Below are 23,377 nucleotides of genomic sequence, written 5' to 3'. Positions count from 1 at the left end.
ATGCGGGACCCTCGGCTGGTCGCCAGGGTACAGCCCGGGGGTTTTTGCGGGACGATTAGCGCGCCAATTTTGGAGCGGGCGATTCGTGTCATGTCGTGGGTCAGAGCCTAATATTGTCGCTGTCTGAGATGACCTTGCTGGAAACAAAGTGGTGCAGTTTCCGGCCAAAGGTAGTTGGCCGCGTGAGGGGTCGGGGCCAATCGGAGCACCCGATTCAGGTGATGACGCTTCGCTTCGGGGTGGCCCGCCGCTCCGCACTGCAGTTCCTATAAAGTTCGGAGCGGTCCCTCCACCTCTCACTCTCGTCGAGATCGCCACGACCCGCCTCCTGCTGCCTGGACTCCGCCTCTCTCTCGCCTCTCTGCACGACCCACCTCCTGCTGCCAGGAGTCCGCCTCCTCGTCTCCGCCCACATGATGTTGACCCCACCCGCCTACCTGGTCCTGCCTCCCACTCCATCCACAAACTCTGGACTCCACCCCTTCTCCACTCAAGCCCCTCCTTCACGCCCATGGTCTCCACACGTGCTGCTGAAGCCAGAGACAACGCGCCAGCTGTCGGGTACCACACCACAGAGCATCCTCCCCCCCTCCCCCCCCAAAAACATATTGGTGGCGCATTGTGCAATCAAGTACAAAGGTACCGAGATCATAGCCTCAACTCCTCTTCCTTCTTGTTGCAATACTCCCTCTTCCTCGGGTTCTCTGTGTCTGTGTGTGTGCATGTGTGTGTGCATGTATGTGTGTGTTCTGGCGCCTGTCTGCTTAAGAAAGACTGCAGAAGATCGTTGTTGTTATCATTATTATTATTTTCATGTTAAGTCTGCTCTGTGTCCGCTTTTGTAAGTTGCTTGTTTATTTGCTGCACCACACCTCTCCCCCTATCTCTGCACAACACACCCCAATAAATCTTGATCGTGCCACATACCTTTCCACGCCCATTGTAATAAATCATTATTAGGAATGTTCCCTGCTCGTTTTTGTCTTTTTCTCCATTGATCCAGCATGGTCCGAATCCCAGTTTAGCCAGGACCTTATTCCCAACAACCCGTTTCTTTTAGCTGCTACGTCCTTGGCAGTGTCGCTTGGCTGCATCCGATCTGGAAAAGTGATCCGATCCGGTCGAGTGATCCGGTAGTGATCCGGTTCGGACAATGCATACCGAGGGCGTGTTCCCCGGTAATTAAATAAAGTGATTAATTAGGTAACACGATTAACTCAGACGGGAGGACCCTAGGTCACGCGGTTGAGTTATTGGCGTCCACGGTTGGTTAAGCGACCCGTCGCGTCACGGAATTATCTGTGTGCAACGGCCTACAATTCCGGAGAGTATGGTGGGAGCCGAGATAGCTTCCTCCACCTAGTGGTCTTCTCAACCAACCCCCGGCCGGCAAATATATATTATATATGTATATGTCCGAGGTCGGCAACCTGCGGCCCGCGGGCCAAATGCGGCTTGCGGCGCCTTGTCCGGATTTCCATTAGGTGCGGCCCGCGAAACATTTTTCTGAACAGACGGCAAATTTAACATATGTGGACATATGATTCTTCCACATACATCACAGTCTCGGTACGTCACAATAAATTATTTTCGCTTCTCGTCCACTTAACTTGGTCTTAAATATTTTTTCGTTGTTGTTTCAGATGGCTGAAGGTACCCTCACTATGAAGAAGAGGAAGCTGTTAGATGAGAACCGCTCCTTCAAAAAGGAATGGGAAGCGTTCTTCTTCGTCGAGCGCAAGGGAAAGGCTTTGTGTATCATCTGCCATGAGACCGTCGCCGTCATGAAGGTGTGCAACGTGAAGCATCACTTCACTTCGGTGCACCCCAAGCAAGCTGCGTTGCCTGACGACAAGAAGAAGGCAGAGTTCGGGCGTCTGAGTACCCAGCTAGAGAAGCAGCGTGCCTTCATGAAGAGGAGCGTCTCTTCGATGCAAGCGGCTGCTCAGAGCAACACTCGGGCCAGCTACCATGTTGCACACCTTGTGGCCACCAATCTCAAACCGTTTACCGAAGGTGAATTCCTCAAGGAGTGCATGATGGCCGTGGTTGAGGACGTGTGTCCTGACAAGTCGAGAGAGTTTGCGGCCATCAGCCTGTCTGCCAGGAGCTTGACCCGCCGCATAGAAAAGATGGCCACCAATGTCCAGGTCACCCTGAAGGACATGTGTCAGTCCGCTCTCTTCTTCAACATCGCCTTGGACGAGTCGACTGACATCAAGGACACGGCTCAGCTTGCCATCTTCTTCCGCGGCGGCAGGGACGACTTCGTCATCTTTGAGGAGTTCATCCGACTCATCCCACTCAGTGGTACCACCACTGGTGCCGACGTGTGCAAGGCAGTCACAGACTGGCTGAAGGAGGCCGACCTCGACCTCTCTCACATGTGCGGCATCACGACCAACGGAGCGCCCGCCATGGTCGGGGACAAGAAAGGCTTTGCACGCTTCTTGTGAAGTACCTGCGCAGCCTTGGACACCAGCAGGATGTGAAGCGCTTTCACTGTTGGTGCACCAGGAGGCTCTGTGCGCCAAGTCTGTGACCATTACGGAGGTCATGACTGTCGTCAGGGCGGTGAACTTTGTTTGCGTCCGTGCTCTCAACCACAGACAGTTCCGCGATCTCCTGGCTGACGCTGAGGCAGAGTTCAGCGACCTTATCTCATCTACTTCTGCGAGGTCCGTTGGCTCAGCCGAGGAAAGATGTTGGAGAGAGTCTTCAGCCTGAGGGATGAGCTGGCGTCTTTCCTGCGGGAGAAGGGCAATCCTGTCCTTCAGTTTGAGGATCCCGCATGGGTGTGTGACCTCGGGTTCCTGGTGGACATTACTAGACATCTAAACGAGCTGAACATCAATCTGCAGGGTAAAGATGTCTTGGTACCTGACCTCCTCGCCTTCGTGAAGGCATTCGAATGCAAATTTCGCCTGTGGGAGCATCAGCTCAACCAGAACAAATTCACTCACTTCGCCTGATTGGCTGAGCTGCGTCCGACCCCCGCTGCCTGCCGTCGCTACGCCGCTGCCCTGTCTGAGCTGTGAGGTGAGTTCGAGACGCTTCAAAGATGTGCGCGCCTGTGAGAAAGAGTTCAAGCTGTTCTCCGCTCCCTTTGATGTGGATTCTGTGGATGTGGCTGATGACCTTCAGCTGGAGCTCATTGAGCTCCAGTGCTCAGAGAGCCACCACGCAAAGTTTGCTCTTTTGTCGCCAATGAAGTTCTGGCACTCGCTCTCAGCCTCCCGTGCTTTCCCGGCTCTAGTTAGGGAGGCCTTGCGCAAAGCTTCATTGTTCGGGTCCACATACTCTTGCGAGCAGCTGTTCAGTCGCATGAATCTGACGAAGAACAAGACGAGAGCACAGCTTACAGACGCTCATCTTCAAGACGTCCTCCTCCTGGCCTCCTCCTCCATCAAGCCAGACATTGAATCTCTGTCTGCATCAAAGAATCACCAGCCTTCACATTAATTGTTTCACATTGTGATTACTGCAAGTCTTAAAGTTAAATTAACAATTACATTTATTATCATTGATTTTAGGTGTGTGTTATTTTTTCGGGTTGGGAGGGGGGTGCGGCCCGCGAGGTGGCCCGAACGTGGCCCAGTGGCCCGCGGCCTGGTTTAGGTTGCTGACGCCTGGTATATGTATATGTATACATATACATATACATATACATATATATAAACACACACACACACACACACACACACACACACACACACACACACACACACACACACACACACACACACACACACACACACACACACACACACACACACACACACACACAGTGTTGCGGTTCTGCAAAACCGCATGCCTCTAAGGCAATGGCACCCAATATACAGTGATCCCCAGGCAGTTACTTTGCGAGTCTTTGTGCAGTCAGATCTTCCCCTCATGTCTAGTGGGTTTACGGGACGAAGTGCGTTGCGTGGGTCTTATAGCTTAGTCTAATTATATGTCTATCTTTCATTCAATCCTAATTTCCATTCGAGCCTTTTCCTTTTATCCATGGTGATGTGGAAGAAAAATAATTATATTCACTTATTTTCAATTGTTGAATTGTTGCTGGTACATTTACACAGCTGGTACATTTACACAGTGGCTGGTACACAGCCTGGTGTTGGCGCAGTGGTTAGGGCAGCGGCTTGGGATCCAAGAGGTCCTGAGTTCAAGCCCCGTTGGGCCACTGAATTAATACACCAGGGGGTTGACTCAGCCTGTCATCCTTCCGAGGTCGGCGAAATGAGTACCAGTATACTGGGCCGGTGTATACCCCGGTTAAAATAGGTGTACCTTATCCCCTGTGTTGTAAGAGGCGACCAGGGTTGCGTCAGGAAGGGCATCCGGCGTAAAACATGTGCCAAATCACTATGCGGATCATACGGATGATCCGCTGTGGCGACCCCGAACGGGAGCAGCCGAAAGAAGAAGAAGAATTGTTGCTGGTACATTATAAATTTAATTTTTGCACTTCAAATTGGCTCAGGAATGTTTCCCTTTCCCCATGAGTCTTTTGACCGACATATTGATAAAAGGAATATCTTACGATGAAAAAAAAGGTCTTACGCACTGCATAGAAACAGGGTGACCTGGTTGATAACAATTTCGGCTTTTGCCATGTTACCGGGTTCCTTGAGGCCGACCCATCCTTCCCGTCTCGGTGTACAATCGTATTTATTTGTATTCTCTCCCTATTACCTTAAATTCCTATTTTCCCCACTTTCCCAACGCCCCCATCCTCCCATCTAAACACTGTTTCTTGTCTTTAATAAAGACAAGACCCTTGTTTCTTGTCATTAATCTCCTCGCATACCCACGAGTCCCGATCCTTCTTCTACTTCTTTCTCTTCTTTTTCCTCCTTCTGCCGGCACACCATCTTCATTTGACTTGAGCTGACCCACTCTCACCATTACCTTCAAAATTTCTTCCTACAATTGTCCATTCCCGAATCTTACCTATTCTTCAAAAATACGTCTAAAATTAATAATCTTCCTTGTATCCTTTCGATCTATACACCTCCTGTAACCACGTGTCTCTCCATCCTCTTCATCGACCCAGCAGCTTCACTCTGCAATTACAGTTCCAAATTCACCAAACACGTCCACAATTTTACTTCAACCTTCCCTTTTCAGAATGTTATGCAATCCTTATTTAAAATAAATAAATTAACTTTTGACAATACACCTCCCATAGCCACGTGCTTCTCCCGAAACCACGTGATCCATTTCCACCCCCTGCATTTACCGATCTAAATTCACCATTCACCTCATGATTTTTTCCGACAACCTTACCATTCCCTAATCTGATGAAAACTCTCTCAAACAATAATAATAATAATAACAATGATAAAAATAATGAAAACGATCTCTTAAAATGCTTCATCTTCCTCTTTCACGCGTGTGGTACTCATTACTGCATCATAATGCAGTACTCTTCTTCTATTTCAACAGACTGCTCTCAATTCGACCTTTCCTTCATACCTTCTTGAAAAAAAATCCAACTGTTAGTGTTTCTTCTCTCCATTCTCTTAATTCGCCTTTATTGCATCCATCAAGAAATGTCTTTAATCGCATCTCTGACCTAAAATTAAAAAAAAAACCCAGTTTGCAATGAATGTTCGCTTTCCATCAACCATTCATTTTTTCCAACTTCAGTGCCAGCTCACCCCTCTCACCCTCCCTCTCAAAGCAACACACACATTCTTCTCCCTCCAAGCTTCCCTCTCACCTTTCTCAAAAAACTCCTCAGTCACCTTTCTCCCACCATTCACCCCCCACACTCACCCTTCTCAAAGTTGCACCCCCCCCTCACGTCCACAAAGCTGCCTCCTTCCCCTGCCCTCTCACCTCGATCTCATCACTCCACCTCCTCAAATCCTCAACTGCCTTCTGCCCCCTCTCCCACAGCACCACAGAGCCTTTTCTCCTCCTTAACCGGCCCCTCCCCGAGCTATTCTGCAATCCCCCACACTCTTTCAACAACTCTCCTTACCTCCCCACCTCCTCCCTTGTCCTACCCTCCCATCCCCTGCACCCAAAGCCTCTTCCCCTCCCATCCCCTGCACCCAAAGGATCCTCCCCTCCCACCCCCTGCATCCAAAGCCTCCCCTCCCCCTTAATCATCAGTATGGACCTCAAATATCCAGGGCTTTCGCTTAAACCTTACAGATCTTTCCATACAGGTTGCCACTGACAAACCAATCATAATCTGCCAAACAGAAACTTTCCTCCCTCAAGACATCTCTGACTCCCAAGTATCTCTCTCCGATTACCCCCTCCTCTGGTATGACAGACCTCAGCCTCGTCCTGGTAGAGGAGTTGCTCTCTTCATCAAAGACTCTATTCCTCACTCTCCATGCACTCCCCTCACTCCCCCACACCCCCAGGAATACCTCTGGCTATGGCTCCCAATCCACTCCCACCTCATGTTTATATGTGTACTGCACCGTCCACCTAACAGTGATGACTCCATTGACACCTCACCATCCAAAAAAATGGACCAACTTATATCTTCTCAACCAAACTCTCTCTTCCTCATATGTGGTGACTTCAATTGTCATCATGCCAGTTGGCGAGGTGTGGGTACCTCTCTCACCTGTCATGGCACTGCAGCAAAAGACTTCTGCGACTCATTGGGAATGACTCAATCGGTCAACTTCCCGACCTGGATCTCAATCAATGGTACTCCATCCCTTCTGGATCTGATTGTGACAAATTTCCCTGAAAATATCTGCTGTTCTTCCACCGCTCGAATCGGTTCTTCTGACCACGTGCTTTTCAAAGTGGACATCTCTCTGGCTGTTATCAGAGAACCGCCTCAGCACCGTCGAGTCTGGCATTTCACTCAAGCCGACTGGCAGGGTCTCCAAGCAGCCATCAAACTTCGAGACTGGTCTCCCATCGCTATTTTCTCCAACCATCAACTCATCCTGGGAATTCTTTCAAAGAAACTTGCTCTCCCTCATGTACAGATTTATCCCCTCTCGTGTTCAGTTGTCCTACCCTTCCTCCCGCACATGGTTCACTGAAGCTTGTGGTGAGGCAGTTGTCCTGAAACAACTTGCCTTTGTCTCATGGAAAGCAAACCCAACTGAGGGTAATCTCAGTTCCTCCATAAAGCTTGGAACAAGTGTGTATCTACCCTCAGGAGAGCCAGAAGACATCTTTCCAAGCTGAAGTTTGAACTCTCAAACCTCTCTCCCTCCTCCAAATCCTGGTGGCATCTAATCAAATCTGTTTCTGGTGTACATTCCCCCTCCATCCCTCCCTTACCTCAAATGGCCGCACTGCTGATACCGCACGTGAAAAGGCTGAATGCCTAAACTCGGTGTCTGCATCAAAATCTTGTGTCCAAAACCCATCGCTTTCTGGACACACCTTACCCAGTCGCACCCAACTGCTCCTGGACTCTGTGTCCTTGTCTCCTGACAAGGTGGAGAGCTTGCTGTCAAACCTCGACTCAGATTCTGCAACTGGTTCAGATGGCATCAGCCCACGTGTCCTAAAAACCTGCTCCTCTGCTCTTGCTCAAGCTCCCTCTGTTCTATTCACCCTCTCATTTGCTCAAGGTTATCTGCCATCTGCTTGGAAATCAAACATTACTGCCCTGCATAAAAAGGTGCAAAAACAGATCCCTGCAACTACAGACCAATCAGCCTTCTCCCAGTCATCAGCAAGGTTATGAAATCCATTATTGCTTCAGACATTAAATCTTTCCTCTTCTCCAATGGCCTGATTTCCGATCATCAATTTGGTTTCTGTGGTGTATTGGCATTGAGCGTTGAGGGGGCGCGGAGGAGTTGTGATAATAGTCATGTGTCTGCAATGCATATAGCTGTTCGCGCCCACTTGAGGCTCGTAATAGTGTACATCCGGGAACGCAATAAACAGAGTTACGACAACCCACATGACTCTCCGTGTCTCACTGCTCCCCGGACATTACATTGGTGACGAGGATGTTTCGGATCGACGCGTGCAGAGTGCCTGTTTTCCTCCGCATTGACTTTGCGTCGTTGCCGGGACGATTGGATTGTCAGGTGCACACGGCGCCGGGAGAATCGGCGCCGGGAGAATCATCGCAGCTCACGCGGTGCGACTTCGATCACCTGACAAGGAGCCCAGGGGAGCGCATTGCGAGTTTCGCCGAGCGGGTGAGACATCTCGTCGTTGCCTGCAAATTCACGTCGAGTGAACGGCAAGCCAGGCTCGAAGATCATTTTATTGCTGGATGGCGCCCTTTGGGGTCGGAGCTGCTTGGCCCGCATTCAACTCGACGGGATGGCGCCAGCATTTCACCTTGGACGTCCCATGCCGAGCCGATTAGAGAGTCGGTGGGAGGAGGTTCCTCTTTCGGAGTTCGTACCTCCAGGTGCGCCTGTGTCTCTTTCGGGCCCCATACCTCTGTTTGGACCCGGGCCTCCCTCGAGACCCGAGGGCGAGGTCCCGGTGGCAGGGGCCACGGCGATACAACATTGGTGTCCGTTCATTGCTTCCTAAAACTACGATATACGGTTCCGGAGCAACGGGGAGCATGCCAGCTGTGACGGGCTCTCGCGCTTGCGTTGCGCGGAGGGTCCACCTTCATCTGGATCAACCGACCGGGTTGATGTGTTGGCACTGGGCCAGGACAAGGATGGGCCGGTCACCGCCAAGCAGGTCACGGTGGAGTCGGCTCATGATACAGTGCACGCCCGTGTCGTTCAGGCGATTTCAACGGGGGATTGGAGCGAACCGGTCGCATCCAAGAAGTTCGCGGTTCGCGACCATCGACGGTGTCCTCTCCGACGTTCCGATGAGGACCTGCATGCAAGTCGCCTCGACGTCGTGACAGCCAAGAGGCTTGCTCACAGCGTGGTTCATGATTTGTTAATTGTTGTACGTTTGATTCTCGCAGCACGAGTGATTAAGCATGGCGTTATAAAAGCAAATGCCGACGGTCCGCGTGTGAGCAAAATGTGTTTGATTGGGATCAATGCTTTTTGATGTGAAGAACTTGTGGACGATCGTTGCGAATAAAGAGGTCTTCCCGATCGCGGTCTTCAATGGCAGTCCACAGTTCGCTGCGGTCTCATGTGTTAGAATTATACTGTGGGAACGCGCTGTACGTAAAGAGAAGTTTGCATCTGCGCAGACGATGTTTCTGCTACTGTATGACATTGCTATGCATCCAGCCAACGCTGATCGTCTGTATGAACGTGCGTTGAGGTCTCGGCTGGATTTGCTGCGGCCTAAGGGGTTGGTGGCAGGGGCGGTGCTGCGCCCGGCGCTGGTGCGCGATTTTGGTGTGGGACAGCTGGTAATGGAGAAAGGTAATTGCCTAGTTCGGGTTGATGGCGGGGAGCCGGGGCAGGTTCGCTGTTCAGCGTCACCCCCACCCCTGATATCGCCAAGGTCAGACGTGCCAGGCGCCATGGAGCGCAGACCTCTGATCTCGCCAAGGTCAGCCGTGCTGGCACCCGCGGGGCTTGCAGGCTCGGGGTGCTTACCTGATTCGGTCCTGTCTGGGGGAGACGAGCCAACTTGTCGACCGGGGGCATTTGATGGTGCCGGGGGAGGTTCGCCTGGGGTGTCACCTCGACCTCGCCGGAAGGCGTGTAAGCATGGGCCGTCTGGGGGCGCTATCTGCCCGGGGTGGATAGAGAAACCTGGGTTTTTGGATGTTTAGTGTTTTTTTTTTTTAACCAGTTGCTTTTTGTGTCGCAGTGCCAATGCTTTTTGATTAGTGTCATGTTGTCATTTTATAATCATACTTTTAGGAGGGAGGAGTGTGGTGTATTGGCATAGAACGTTGAGGGGGCGTGGAGGAGTTGTGATAATAGTCACGTGTCTGCAATGCATAGAGCTGTTCGCACCCGCTAGATGCTCGTAGTAGTGTACATCTGGGAACACAATAAACAGAGTTACGACAACCCTCACGACTCTCAGTGTCTCACTGCTCCCCAGACATTACAGTTTCAGACCAAGTCACTCTACCCTGGATATGCTGCTTCTGCTCTCCCAACAATGGATGGAGGTCCTCAATGCCAGACATGAAATCAGAGCCATATCTCTAGACATATCGTATGCTTTTGACACGGTCTGGCACCCTACTCTGCTCACCAAACTCTCTTCCCATGGTATCCAAGGCCATCTCCACTCATGGCTCGTAGACTTACTCTCCTGTCGCAGTCAACGTGTTGCCCTAAATGGAGTTCTTTCATCACCTCTTCCTGTCCAGGCTGGAGTTACTCAAGGCAGCAATCTGGGCCCTGTTCTTTTTCTGGTTTTCACAAATGATTTCTCAGACTCTGGAAAATCCTCTATCTCTGTTGATGACTCCACCCTCTGCCGTACCATCTGTCATCCCTCAGACCGACAAGCAGCAGCTTCTTCGCTCACTGCAGATCTCGGTAAAATCACAAACTGGTCCAACACATGGAACATGTCTTTCAATCCGGACAAATCTCGCACTCTCACTATGTCTCTCCGAAAGGACCATTTGGACCCCCCCACATCCACTTTCTCAAAAATGCTCTGGAAAAAAATCCTTTCTTTCAAGCTTCTGTGTCTCATGATTCTCCATGATCTTACCTGGGAAAGTCACATTTCCAACCTGGCCTCCAAAGCCAGTCGCCGTCGTGCAAATCCTCTAGGAATCTGGGAATCCTCCGTCGTGCAAAGTCCTTCCACGGTCCACCTGAGCTCCTGACCACATACAAAGCTTTCGTCCGCAGGCTGATGGAGTACTGCTCTCCCCGCTGGGCTGGTGCTCCTGCTTCTCACCTTTCTCGGCTTCACGCTGTGGAAACCAAGTCATTTAGGATCATTGGTATCTCCAGTGGTGAGGCTGAGTCTTTGGGCCTCTCACTGTCTCACCACAGGCAGGTCGGTGGTCTTTCGGTCTTCTAGTCTCCTCTCCGGTCTCACCCCCCCTGCTGTGTCTGCGATTTGTTGCCACCATACTTCTGCAGGGCGCTCAAGGACCGCCAACAACCTCTTTCTGGTAAAACGACCAAAATAACGAATCACTGCTCACCTTCACTCTTTCATTCCTCTTTTTTCCCACCTTTGGAATAAAATCCCTCACTTTGTTCAATCCCATTCTTCCCTCCAGGCCCTCAAAACAGCTATTCACCACCACCTCTTATCATCCCCCATCCAAATCCTTGATTTTTTTCTCCCCCCCTAATCCACCCGAAACCCACCTCCTTCAAATTCCCTGCTTTCCTCCGTGAAAGTCCCTGTAATGTTCATCTTGTATATCCCATGTTCCCCGCTCCCATCCCTTTCCCTTCCACAGATCTGCTAATGTCTGTTCCCCAGTTTTATCCTTGCCACTCCCACCCCTCTCGTCTCGTGCCCCCCCTTGCTGTGCGGCGTGTGTTAACTCTCATACCAGCCTCGACAAGGTAAACAACAAAAAAACAAACAAAAAAAAAAACATTGACTGCGCCCCATAGCTTTCCTCACTCGATTATAAATAAATGCTTTGCGTAGAAATGTTCCGAGCTTGTTTTCGTCTTTTCTTTCATTGGTCCAGCATGGTCCGTATCCATTGGCGTTTTGGGCATTGGCGGCTTGGATTTCGCTCCAAATACGGGCATGGTGCCGCTCTCAGCCAATCGAAGGGGTGCGAGCACGTCTGCAGCCTCTCGGCCAATGGGGAGCCAGCGCAACATATTGCTGTTCGACTTCCTGGTCGAGGGGCGGAGACATGAGCACCTCCCCCCGACCAGTCTCGGACGGCCGGGAGATCGCCAGGCACGCCTGTCCAATGAAGTCGGAATTACGCGGGATGGATCCCTCCCACCTGTGAAGAGGGAGGGATAATTGTGTGGGGGCGATCAGGTGAGTCAGTCAGTCTTCCTGCCTGTGAGTCAGTGGCTACCTGCCGTGTGGATCGCCTGCCTACGAGCCGGAGGAGGATCGCTTGATTTTCCTGCCTCGTCACCTGTTTCGCCAGAGGAGCGTGCCAGCGCCCGACGCTACCCTCCGTACCTGGTGCTTGGAGCGGCATCGAGTTGCGGGTTCAAGTCCCACCAAGCCGGATCGTTAATGGCCACACGAGGCGGGACAGGTACCCTGGGCCGGCTCTACCGAATGAAGACCCATCGGATCCATTTTCTTTTTGGCTGTGCATGTCTGTGTGCGGGCCTGTCTTGTCAAGTAGAATTGTTAAGTGCTTTCGCTTGTACATGACTGCATTTCTTATAGTCGGATAACTCTGCTCTTCTGTGTTCCCCTCCCTGCCTATTGTAAATAAATCTCCATTTTGTTGAATGTATCAGCTCGTTTCTGTGTTTCTTTCATTGGCTTAGCACAGTGAGTGTTGGGAAATTGGGAAGCGGCAAATTGTGCATTTGGTCTGGCGGCTCTGGTTACTCCGCTCAGTTACGCTGGATCCGAGCCGTTACCGTGACTCGGATCGGACAGAGTCGGCCGAGCGTGTGGATTCCCCGGTAGTTGGACAGCGTGAGTACTTAGGTAAATTGGAGTTAGACAAGTGCACCCTACCTCACGCCATCTAAATATTGGCGACCATGGTCCTGTAAGGGACCCGTGCCTCTCGGAGTTCTCTGAGAAGCACGATCTAGATTCCGGGTGTTAGGTGGAGCCGACTCTACTGCTCCACCTCGCGGTTGAGCTCGCCGCCAACACCCGGCCCCACAACAATATTTTGAACATGAATCGGAATGTGAAGAGATGTTTTCTATTTTACAGGACTTTGGCTCTGAATTTGCCCCGATTACGCATGTGCAGAAAACAGAGAGTTTTTTTTTCAAACTCTGTCTGCCTGGCAGTTAAACACAATTGAAAATCATTCCAAACAGGAAAGTTCCTGTTTTTAAGGATGTTATACAGGACACAAACATCAGGCACAAATAACCAATATAATGTGTTCGACAGGGTGGTGTAATCGACATGGTCAATGGCAGTAGATTCTGGAATTTCTTTATTTAAACATTTACAATCTATATTTTATTCAAATTGAATTGTGTGCTTGACAATGTCGCCACACGACATTGTCGTGAGAGTCGACACACGACACACAAAAAATATATATATTGTTACGGATTTTAGAATCCGGTCTGATGAATGCATCCACACATCCAGGTCCTCAGACAGTTATTTCCTTAAATACATGTTCAGATTAGCCCCATCCCCATGTCTACTGGGATCTTAAATGTGATGCGTTGAGAAGGGTAAAGGATAGATCCCCTCTCTTATGGGAAGCTTTTTTCTTTACAACAGACACGTTTACACACATTTCTTTCACGAGCTCTGAAGCCCGCCCCCATTCTTCCTCAGCGGCAATCTTTCTGGAGCTCCGACGCCCGCCTTTTTGGGAGTGCACAGGTCGTCATGGTAACCGTGCACCAGTGGGGCGGGGCGGGGTGAGCTTGGGGCGGACAGCACCCTGCGGAGACGGCCCGGAGATATAAAAACGAGCGAGAGGTACGTTCTGAAGAGAAAAGGCGTGAGGAGGAGGCGCGTCGAGAGAGAGGAGGCGCGTCGAGAGAGAGGAGGCGCGTCGAGAGAGAGGAGGCGCGTCGAGAGAGAGGAGGCGCGTCGAGAGCGAGGAGGCGCGTCGAGAGCGGAGGCGCGTCGAGAGCGGAGGCGCGTCGAGAGCGGAGGCGCGTCGAGAGCGGAGGCGCGTCGAGAGCGGAGGCGCGTCGAGAGCGGAGGCGCGTCGAGAGCGGAGGCGCGTCGAGAGCGGAGGCGCGTCGAGAGCGGAGGCGCGTCGAGAGCGGAGGCGCGTCGAGAGCGGAGGCGCGTCGAGAGCGGAGGCGCGTCGAGAGCGGAGGCGCGTCGAGAGCGGAGGCGCGTCGAGAGCGGAGGCGCGTCGAGAGCGGAGGCGCGTCGAGAGCGGAGGCGCGTCGAGAGCGGAGGCGCGTCGAGAGCGGAGGCGCGTCGAGAGCGGAGGCGCGTCGAGAGCGGAGGCGCGTCGAGAGCGAAAAGGCGCGTCGAGAGAGAAAAGGCGCGTCGAGAGAGAAAAGGCGCGTCGAGAGAGAAAAGGCGCGTCGAGAGAGAAAAGGCGCGTCGAGAGAGAAAAGGCGCGTCGAGAGAGAAAAGGCGCGTCGAGAGAGAAAAGGCGCGTCGAGAGAGAAAAGGCGCGTCGAGAGAGAAAAGGCGCGTCGAGAGAGAAAAGGCGCGTCGAGAGAGAAAAGGCGCGTCGAGAGAGAAAAGGCGCGTCGAGAGAGAAAAGGCGCGTCGAGAGAGAAAAGGCGCGTCGAGAGAGAAAAGGCGCGTCGAGAGAGAAAAGGCGCGTCGAGTGAGAAAAGGCGCGTCGAGTGAGAAAAGGCGCGTCGAGTGAGAAAAGGCGCGTCGAGTGAGAAAAGGCGCGTCGAGTGAGAAAAGGCGCGTCGAGTGAGAAAAGGCGCGTCGAGTGAGAAAAGGCGCGTCGAGTGAGAAAAGGCGCGTCAGTGAGAAAAAGGCGCGTCGAGTGAGAAAAGGCGCGTCAGTGAGAAAAGGCGCGTCGAGTGAGAAAAGGCGCGTCGAGTGAGAAAAGGCGCGTCGAGTGAGAAAAGGCGCGTCGAGTGAGAAAAGGCGCGTCAGTGAGAAAAGGCGCGTCAGTGAGAAAAGGCGCGTCGAGTGAGAAAAGGCGCGTCGAGTGAGAAAAGGCGCGTCAGTGAGAAAAGGCGCGTCGAGTGAGAAAAGGCGCGTCGAGTGAGAAAAGGCGCGTCAGTGAGAAAAGGCGCGTCGAGTGAGAAAAGGCGCGTCGAGTGAGAAAAGGCGCGTCGAGTGAGAAAAGGCGCGTCGAGTGAGAAAAGGCGCGTCGAGTGAGAAAAGGCGCGTCGAGTGAGAAAAGGCGCGTCGAGTGAGAAAAGGCGCGTCAGTGAGAAAAGGCGCGTCGAGTGAGAAAAGGCGCGTCGAGTGAGAAAAGGCGCGTCGAGTGAGAAAAGGCGCGTCGAGTGAGAAAAGGCGCGTCGAGTGAGAAAAGGCGCGTCGAGTGAGAAAAGGCGCGTCGAGTGAGAAAAGGCGCGTCGAGTGAGAAAAGGCGCGTCGAGTGAGAAAAGGCGCGTCGAGTGAGAAAAGGCGCGTCGAGTGAGAAAAGGCGCGTCGAGTGAGAAAAGGCGCGTCGAGTGAGAAAAGGCGCGTCGAGTGAGAAAAGGCGCGTCGAGTGAGAAAAGGCGCGTCGAGTGAGAAAAGGCGCGTCGAGTGAGAAAAGGCGCGTCGAGTGAGAAAAGGCGCGTCGAGTGAGAAAAGGCGCGTCGAGTGAGAAAAGGCGCGTCGAGTGAGAAAAGGCGCGTCGAGTGAGAAAAGGCGCGAGGTGAGAAAAGGCGCGAGGTGAGAAAAGGCGCGAGGTGAGAAAAGGCGCGAGGTGAGAAAAGGCGCGAGGTGAGAAAAGGCGCGAGGTGAGAAAAGGCGCGAGGTGAGAAAAGGCGCGAGGTGAGAAAAGGCGCGAGGTGAGAAAAGGCGCGAGGTGAGACGTGACACGCCTGCATTTCAGGACGTTCTCGCTTCACGGACGACTTTCTGGTGAGCGAGACGATTCTTCCCCCTCTCCTCCCCCTGAATGAGCTGCTGGGTACCCTTGTCTGTGTTTAGCTGCAAATAAGTCAACCCCCGATAAGCATCTGCTCTTGGTCTCTTTCCTGGCATTTTGATTGATTTTGCTTGGAAATTCATTCTTATTTACCTCAGCAAATAAAAAGTTATTTTTATTTATTAATTTTATCATTAACAAATTATTTGTCGATTTCCAACCCGTCCGTGTTTATCCTTTCCTTCCATTGGTCTGGCATTGTTCGTACTGAGATAGGCTGGGAGGTAATTACCACAGATTTGACCAAAAATAATCGGCACGCACCGGCAGTTAAAACCCTCGGCCGCCCTTATTAAAATCTAATCAAGTAATATTGGTGCTTTGTCGAGGGCGTGTTCCCCACTCAGGTAACCACGTGACCTCAAGTTAAACGGAATAATTAGATGGCGGACACTGGAACTCGTGGTTGACTGGGTGGCGTTTGTTGTTTTAAAACGACCCACCGTACCACAACGTTAATTCTGAGCGGTGGCCCCCCCAGGTCCGGCTCTACCGAGGACAACCGGGGATTAATCCCCCTGAGTGACAAGCTGGTGTCTCGGTACCCGTGGCCACAACTACACACATGTATATATATGTATATATATATGTATATATATATATATATATATATATATATATATATATATATATATATATAGTGTCAATTCTTTTTCCAGAAACAATGCCAAGAAAGAAGAGAAGTGTACTTCAGAGATATAGAGGTTGTGGATAAAATCAAAATAAACTAGAGGGGGAGCACTCGGGAGAGTGCAAAACCTCCGCCGCCAATACTGCTAGGTCACTCAAGTGAACCTGATATCCTATTCATTCAATTTGACATCAACAGTGCTCACAGAGTTATAGTTTGCAACTTTCCCTATTACATACTCAATTCATTCGTCATAACTAGATTCCTTGAGACAGAAATTGATTTTACGTGGGTATATCCACCTGAAGTTCTAAAATCAGCCGCAATTATAATTTTGGCATGTTTTTTTGTTGGAAATCACTTATAGCATGTAGAAATGAAAAAAAAAAAAAAAAAAAAAAAAAAAATCGAAATTTTGTTGAAAAAAAAGTTCCAAAATTTTATTTTTCTGTAACAATGTTTTTTTTTTTTTTGGGGGGGGGGGGTTGGAAATCACTTAAAACATGTATAAATGCAAAAAAAAAAAATTGAAATATTTTTTCAAAATGGCCGCCATAGCGGCCATATTGGATTTTGGACCAAGTCCAAAATCTAATGGCATGATCCTTGGACCATACCTAATCCCCCACCAAGTTTCGTCGAAATCCGTCGAGGAGTTTTTCCGTAATACTGTTCACAAACAAACAAACAAACAAACAAACAGAAAGGGGTGAAAACAGTAACCTCCGATCTTCGATGGCGGAGGTTAACTAGAGGGGGAGCACTCGGTCGAGTGCAAAACCTCCACCGCCAATACTGCTGGGTCACTTAAGTGAACCTGATATCCTATTCATTGTAGGTCAAAACGGATCAGACTCTGCTGAACCACGATTGAATAAACTAAACGAGATGGACGCGCATGTAGAAATGCCAAACAAAAAAAAATAATAATAAAAAAATTGAAATTTTTTTGAAAAAAAGATGCAAAATTTGTTTTTTTTCTCTCTAAAGAATTTTTTTTGGGGGGTTGGAAATCGTTTAAAACATGTAGAAATGCAAAAAAAAAAAAAAATTCCAATTTTTTTCAAAATGGCCACCATAGCGGCCATACTGGACTTTGGACCATGTCCAAAATCTAATGGCATGATCCTTGGACCATACCTAAGGCCAAAAAAAAAAAAAAAGTTGCATTGGCGTAACCCGCCCGACCCTAAAAATTCCGCCGACCCTACGTTTTTTTTTTTGTTTTTTTGCTATCGATTTCAAGTATCTTGTTGATTGCGATCGCGATCGCAAAAACCCGGAAGTGTTTCGGACAGAACCCGCCGACAAAAAGGGTGGTACTCGAGCCGGGGGAGATTTTGGGAGGGATTTATTAGGATTTATTAAATTTTTGGATTTATTATCCAAAAATTTTGGGATTTATTAGGAAAAAAAAAAAAAAAGATCCCGACCGACCTACCCTATTTTTCAGTGACCCGTTACGCCAATGCAACATTATTTTTTTGGCCTAATACCCCCACCAAGTTTCGTCGAAATCCGTCGAGGAGTTTTTCCGTAATACTGTTCACAAACAAACAAACAAACAAACAGACAGGGGTGAAAACAGTAACCTCCGTCCATCTTCGATGGCGGAGGTTAACTCGAGGGGGAGCACTCGGTGGAGTGCAAAACCTCCACCGCCAATACTGCTGGGTCACTTAAGTGAACCTGATATCCTATTCATTGTAGGTCAAAACGGATCAGACTCTGCTGAACCACGATTGAATAAACTAAACGAGATGGACGCGCATGTAGAAATGCCCCCAAAAAAAAAAAAAAAAAATTTTTTTTGAAAAAAAAGGTGCAAAATTTGTTTTTTTTCTCTTTAAAAATTTTTTTGGGGGGGTTGGAAATCGTTTAAAACATGTAGAAATGCAAAAAAAAAAAATAAAAAAATTCAAATGTTTTTCAAATAATATCGAAATCTTTTTGAAAAAAAAGTTGCAAAATTTGTTTTTTTTTGTGTAACAGTTTTTTTGGGTTGGAAATCACTTAAAACATGTAGAAATGCAAAAACAAAAATTCAAATATTTTTTCAAAATGGCCGCCATAGCGGCCATATTGGACTTTGGACCCTGTCCAAAATCTAATGGCATGATCCTTGGACCATACCTAATACCCCCACCAAGTTTCGTCAAAATCCGTCCAGGAGTTTTTCCGTAATACTGTTCACAAACAAACAAACAAATAAACAAACAGAAAGGGGTGAAAACAGTAACCTCCATCCATCTTCGAAGATGGCGGAGGTCAACTAGAGGGCTGCATTCGCTTGCAGCGAATACGTATTTGGCAACGTCATGAACTTTGACGCCTACCGATCTCAGAAGATATAGGTCACACAACATTTTTCTGGTGAGGTTTTTTGTAGGTCCTGTAGTGACCTATCAGAAAATATCAGCCGCTAACCTGTAACTTTCCGTGGGGTGAAGATATGGGGAAAAATGTTTTTGTTGAACTTTGACCCCTACCGATCTCAGAAGATATAGCTCACACAACTTTGGTCAAACAAGATTTTTTGTAGGCCCTGTGGTGACCTATCAGAAAATGTCAGCGGCTAACCTGTATCTTTCTGTGGGGCGAAGATATGGGGCAAAATGTGTTTTTGTTGAACTTTGACCCCTACCGATCTCAGAAGATATAGGTCACACAACTTTGGTCAAATAACATTTTTTGTAGGCCCTGTAGTGAACTATCAGAAAATATCAGCCGTTAACCTGTATCTTTCCGTGGGGTGAAGATATGGGGCAAAAGGTGTTTTTGACCTTTTGTGTGACCTTGACCTTAACCTTGAGAATTTCAAGGTCAAAAGTTGACACTGCACTTCCTTGACCTTGTCCCATTTCAAAGACATAATTGTTAGTGCTCCACGCCAAAAGCCCAAGGAGGAGTTTTAGGGCAATGGATGCGTGACGAAAATAAAGAATAATAATAATAATAATAATGATAATAATAATAATAATAATAATAATAAAGAATTCCAGTAAAAACAGTGTATTTGGCATGGAATTGCCAAATACAATAAAATGGAAACGTCAACAGAATGTCACTTAGTTGGGTGTTGGGCCACCATGTGCATCCAGGACAGTGTGGATATGATGTGGAATGGAGTCAACAAGGGTGTGTTACCGTTTTTTCAGGAATGTGACACCACTTCCCCACAAGAAAGTCCTCCAATTAATATCAGTTTGATGGAGGTAGAAAACACGGTCAAAGATGACTCTCCAGCCAATCGGACAGAAGCAGTCCGACCCAGGGGTTCAGGAGGGACCACAAACAGTACGACCCAGGGGTTCAGGAGGGACCACAAACAGTCCGACCCAGGGGTTCAGGAGGGACCACAAACAGTACGACCCAGGGGTTCAGGAGGGACCACAAACAGTACGACCCAGGGGTTCAGGAGGGACCACAAACAGTACGACCCAGGGGTTCAGGAGGGACCACAAACAGTCCGACCCAGGGGTTCAGGAGGGACCACAAACAGTCCGACCCAGGGGTTCAGGAGGGACCACAAACAGTCCGACCCAGGGGTTCAGGAGGGACCACAAACAGTCCGACCCAGGGGTTCAGGCGGGACCACAAACAGTCCGACCCAGGGGTTCAGGAGGGACCACAAACAGTCCGACCCAGGGGTTCAGGCGGGACCACAAACAGTCCGACCCAGGGGTTCAGGCGGGACCACAAACAGTCCGACCCAGGGGTTCAGGCGGGACCACAAACAGTCCGACCCAGGGGTTCAGGCGGGACCACAAACAGTCCGACCCAGGGGTTCAGGTGGACCACAAACAGTCCGACCCAGGGGTTCAGGTGGACCACAAACAGTCCGACCCCTTGAGCTCCTTCTCCTGATTGCTCTCACCGATTCGGGGTTCCTGCGCCTTGCTTTCTTGATCGTACGAGTCTTCAACACTTCAACAGACGCCGACTCAAATCTTCCTGCCTGGGGGATATTAAACCAAACTCATTATTCAGATCACGCAGTTTTCCTTCATAACACTTCATGCGACAAAAAAAAGAAAAAAAACTTCGAGAAACAAATGCGGCAGCGAACCTCTTCTGGCAATTCCTCATCGTTCCAGTTCCTCTCATCGAGTTCATTCATTGGTGGGCGCTTCGACGCCATGTCGCCTTGACAACGAGCACAGAATAAGTCACGGGTCTTGGGCCTGGTTGGGAAGCTGCGGGAAGAAGTGAGGAGAATGTGCGCAGGAAAAGAGAACAATGAAACCGTGAAAGCACCGTCGTGTTTGGTCAAATCAAATTTGGATTAAACAAGTTGTTCCAAACAGATCACACGGTGGCGTGAACACGTAGTTCTGCACGTAATGACATCACCAGGACGTAAGTGACGTCATCACGTTACCACTGCTTTTACGATTTCAAGCTCAACAGGATTTATAATGCAAAGGTTTGAAATATAATTCATAGAGAAACGTCTATGGAGTGGTGAGATTTAAAATTATGCAATTTTTACACGAATAATTTTTGCCAACTTGCCGCCCGAGCAGGTATTCGCCCACATCACAAATCTCCATCGGACGTGTTGACGTCACGGGCAAACTTTTACCGTCATTGCGTGCTTACGTCACGAAGCGTCAGAATCAATTCCTCATTACGCGTGGTAAAAGAACGTTAGTTTTAGTGAAAGCAGAAATACCTGTAAAGTTACTTGCCGTATAATAGAAAAAAAAATCACCTCCTGAAGTAATATATGATGTTATAACCTTGATAAAACGATCGCGCCTTTTTTCGTGCTCTCAGTGTGGGTGTTAATTTATTTTCTAACCCACTTGTTACATATAACACCCTAATCTCGTCAACCGTTCGCAGACCATGACTCTTCCCCGTAAACCCCCACACCGAACCCCTCCCGTTTCAGATACTTTGTAGTTGAATCCACGCTGGGACGTGTGGGTGTCGCGACTTTTATGGTCTACACGCCTCCCCCCCACCTCCCTCTTCGCCCCTCTTCACCTCCTCCCTTCCTTTTCAGCACACAAAAACAATAAATCGGCGACGTTCGAATGGAACAACTCTATCAGCCATAATATAGCTACTCACACACTTTCCCCACCGACTATAAATAAACGTAAAGGAAACCAAAATTACATTTGAGGAAAAAAAAAAAAAAAAACAACTTAAGTTTTGCATATACGCGGAATAAAATAGTCCACCTAGCTGCAAGTAGTTCCTACATCCGGGTAACTTTCCTTAGGCAATGCCGACCGCTTAACACCTATTCCTTAGACAAAGTGAAATAAATTCGCCATCAATGGAGACAATATAGTTCCTCCACTACTTGCATACATTTATTTGCGGCGCTTCACACGTTAATATTGCCACGCGTCGTGTCCGCAAGGTCCGTGGAAGCCGCGGTGGAAAAATATGCGAGGAGTTTTTTCGTCTGCGGTGTTGGATTCGTAAGTTTTGTGTCGGTGGCGTAAAGTGTGTGATGAGTCCCGTACAGCAGCTACGAGAACTTGTTATATACTCTCCGGTGGGCGTCCAGTTTAATGTACTTTATCCGTTTCGCTTTCTTTCCCCCTTTTTTGACGCAGACCTTCAAAAAGTCCACAGAAAGTCGTCAAGATGGACCTGGCCGGTCTTCAGGAGGCGCTGAAGCTGGAAATTCAGTACCATCAGGTACAGTGCTCTTTTTTTTTTTTTCTTCTCTCATACATACATATTTATATATTTATTTATTTATTTATTTATATATATATAGTTGTATATTAAATAAATAAATAAATAAAAAATGTGTGCATCTGTCACGAGAGAGCGGGGTTGGGGGGTGGGGGCGAAATGGCAAGGAACCGGGCATTTTTCTCCTGTCCTATTAAAAGAGTGCAAGCGCTCCGTACGCTCCTCGTGCGCGCGCCCAGTGCTGCGTACGGCGCTCGCGAGGGCAAGTTGCACACGAGGGGTATTTATTTATTTATTTGTTTGTTTGTTTGTTTGTTTGTTTATTTATTTTTTTATTATTTTACTTTGTGATGAAAATAAAAGTTGATATTTCGCTCACGGCTGAAAGTGCCTTCCGAGTTTGGCAATCGATAGTAGTAGGCCCGAGGCGGATGGGACCTCTTTGTTTGTGGCCTGGAATAAATTTTATATTCACCCTCTTCACCCCCCCCTCTGCCCCCACTGCCTATTTCACCTCCATAACAACAACCCCCCCCCCCACTTCACCCCACCCTCCCCAATTCTGATTATCTTCATCTCTCTGTCTTCTCCTCCCTTTCCCCCATCCTTGTGTTGGTGGCGCAGAAACTAGTCTCACAGATGAAACAAGACCCCCAGGTACACACTTAACACACCACCGGCTCTGGTGGCTCACCGCCGCCGAGCTTTGATATCGTTTGCTCATCCTCTACTCGATGCCATGGTGTGTGGTTCGAGGAAGTCCATTGAAGCCAATTAAAAGATTACGAGCTCCTCGGGGTGGCTTCCGTTAAGGCCTTACTTTTGAGTCCTACCTTTTACTTGTCCTGTGTATGTTAAAAGAAGAACAATTATTTATTTAATTTTTATTTAAATATATATATATATATATATATATATATATATATATATATATATATATATATATATATATATATATATATATATATATATATATATATATATATATATATATATATATATTGCCTGAGCCTGATGTTCATACACTTGAGTATTCCAACTTGGAAACGATATTTCTAAATATGTATTTTATTTATTTGTAATTTGTTTTCTTTTTCCTTGTTCCTCTGATAGAATTCTGAACTGAAGAAGCAACTCCACGACCGTCAAGCGAAGATCACGGTGCTGAGCGAGAAACAAGTGAGAGGGACGATGGGATGAGCCGGGCGGGTCTGGCTCGGATGTTAAACATTGGACGTCTTGTTCGTTCCCACTTGTCCGCCTCTTTACTCCTCTTCATCTTTTGACCAATAGTTTTATGTTTTCGAACGTGGGCAGGTGGACTGCAATACCTGCTGAGTTGAACTAATTCATACATTCGTCTGCAGGTGCTTCATTAAGCTGGGTGCTCTGCAACTTGCATCATCTCTCTCTATCGAGTGCAGCCTGTGGGCTGCTGGTTGCATCATTGGTTGGGACGCGGCTATGCCGCTGATGCAGTGTCCCCCCTTACCAGTACACTGGTGCTCATTTTGCCGACCTTGGAAGGATGACGGGCTGAGTCAACCTCCTGGTGTATT

The 23,377-nt window shown here is 48.8% G+C and overlaps 2 protein-coding genes across 10 annotated transcripts in view; one reads left to right on the top strand and one right to left on the bottom strand.

The window, feature by feature from the left end:
• The window catches only part of LOC147024390 (nuclear pore complex protein Nup50-like), a 57,859-nt gene extending 36,815 nt beyond the window's left edge, over positions 1-21,044 (bottom strand). The window contains exons 1-3 of the mRNA XM_085884268.1: positions 20,872-21,044; positions 20,227-20,353; positions 20,035-20,115 (exon numbers count right to left, since the gene is read on the bottom strand). Coding sequence (XP_085740394.1) covers positions 20,035-20,115; positions 20,227-20,298 — 153 coding nt within the window. The 5' untranslated portion in view covers positions 20,299-20,353; positions 20,872-21,044. The remainder of the gene's footprint in view (positions 1-20,034; positions 20,116-20,226; positions 20,354-20,871) is intronic.
• A 318-nt stretch (positions 21,045-21,362) lies between these two features.
• The window catches only part of PHF21A (PHD finger protein 21A), a 240,559-nt gene continuing 238,544 nt past the window's right edge, over positions 21,363-23,377 (top strand). For 5 of the 9 annotated variants that reach the window (XM_085884259.1, XM_085884257.1, XM_085884263.1 and 2 more), the window contains exons 1-4: positions 21,363-21,595; positions 21,734-21,818; positions 22,443-22,475; positions 22,932-22,997. In XM_085884259.1, coding sequence (XP_085740385.1) covers positions 21,561-21,595; positions 21,734-21,818; positions 22,443-22,475; positions 22,932-22,997 — 219 coding nt within the window. In that variant the 5' untranslated portion in view covers positions 21,363-21,560. Of the gene's footprint in view, positions 21,596-21,733; positions 21,819-22,442; positions 22,476-22,931; positions 22,998-23,377 lie in introns of those variants that run through there. The other 4 variants (XM_085884260.1, XM_085884258.1, XM_085884264.1 and 1 more) reach the window with 3 other exon arrangements.

Source organism: Eptatretus burgeri, chromosome 6 (genome assembly GCF_056783735.1).
Source record: "Eptatretus burgeri isolate ZD-2024b chromosome 6, Ebu_testis_v1, whole genome shotgun sequence".
Lineage (NCBI taxonomy): Eukaryota > Metazoa > Chordata > Myxini > Myxiniformes > Myxinidae > Eptatretus > Eptatretus burgeri.
The sequence above is the reverse complement of the archived record's forward strand: the minus strand, read 5'-3'. Positions and strand labels throughout refer to the sequence as shown.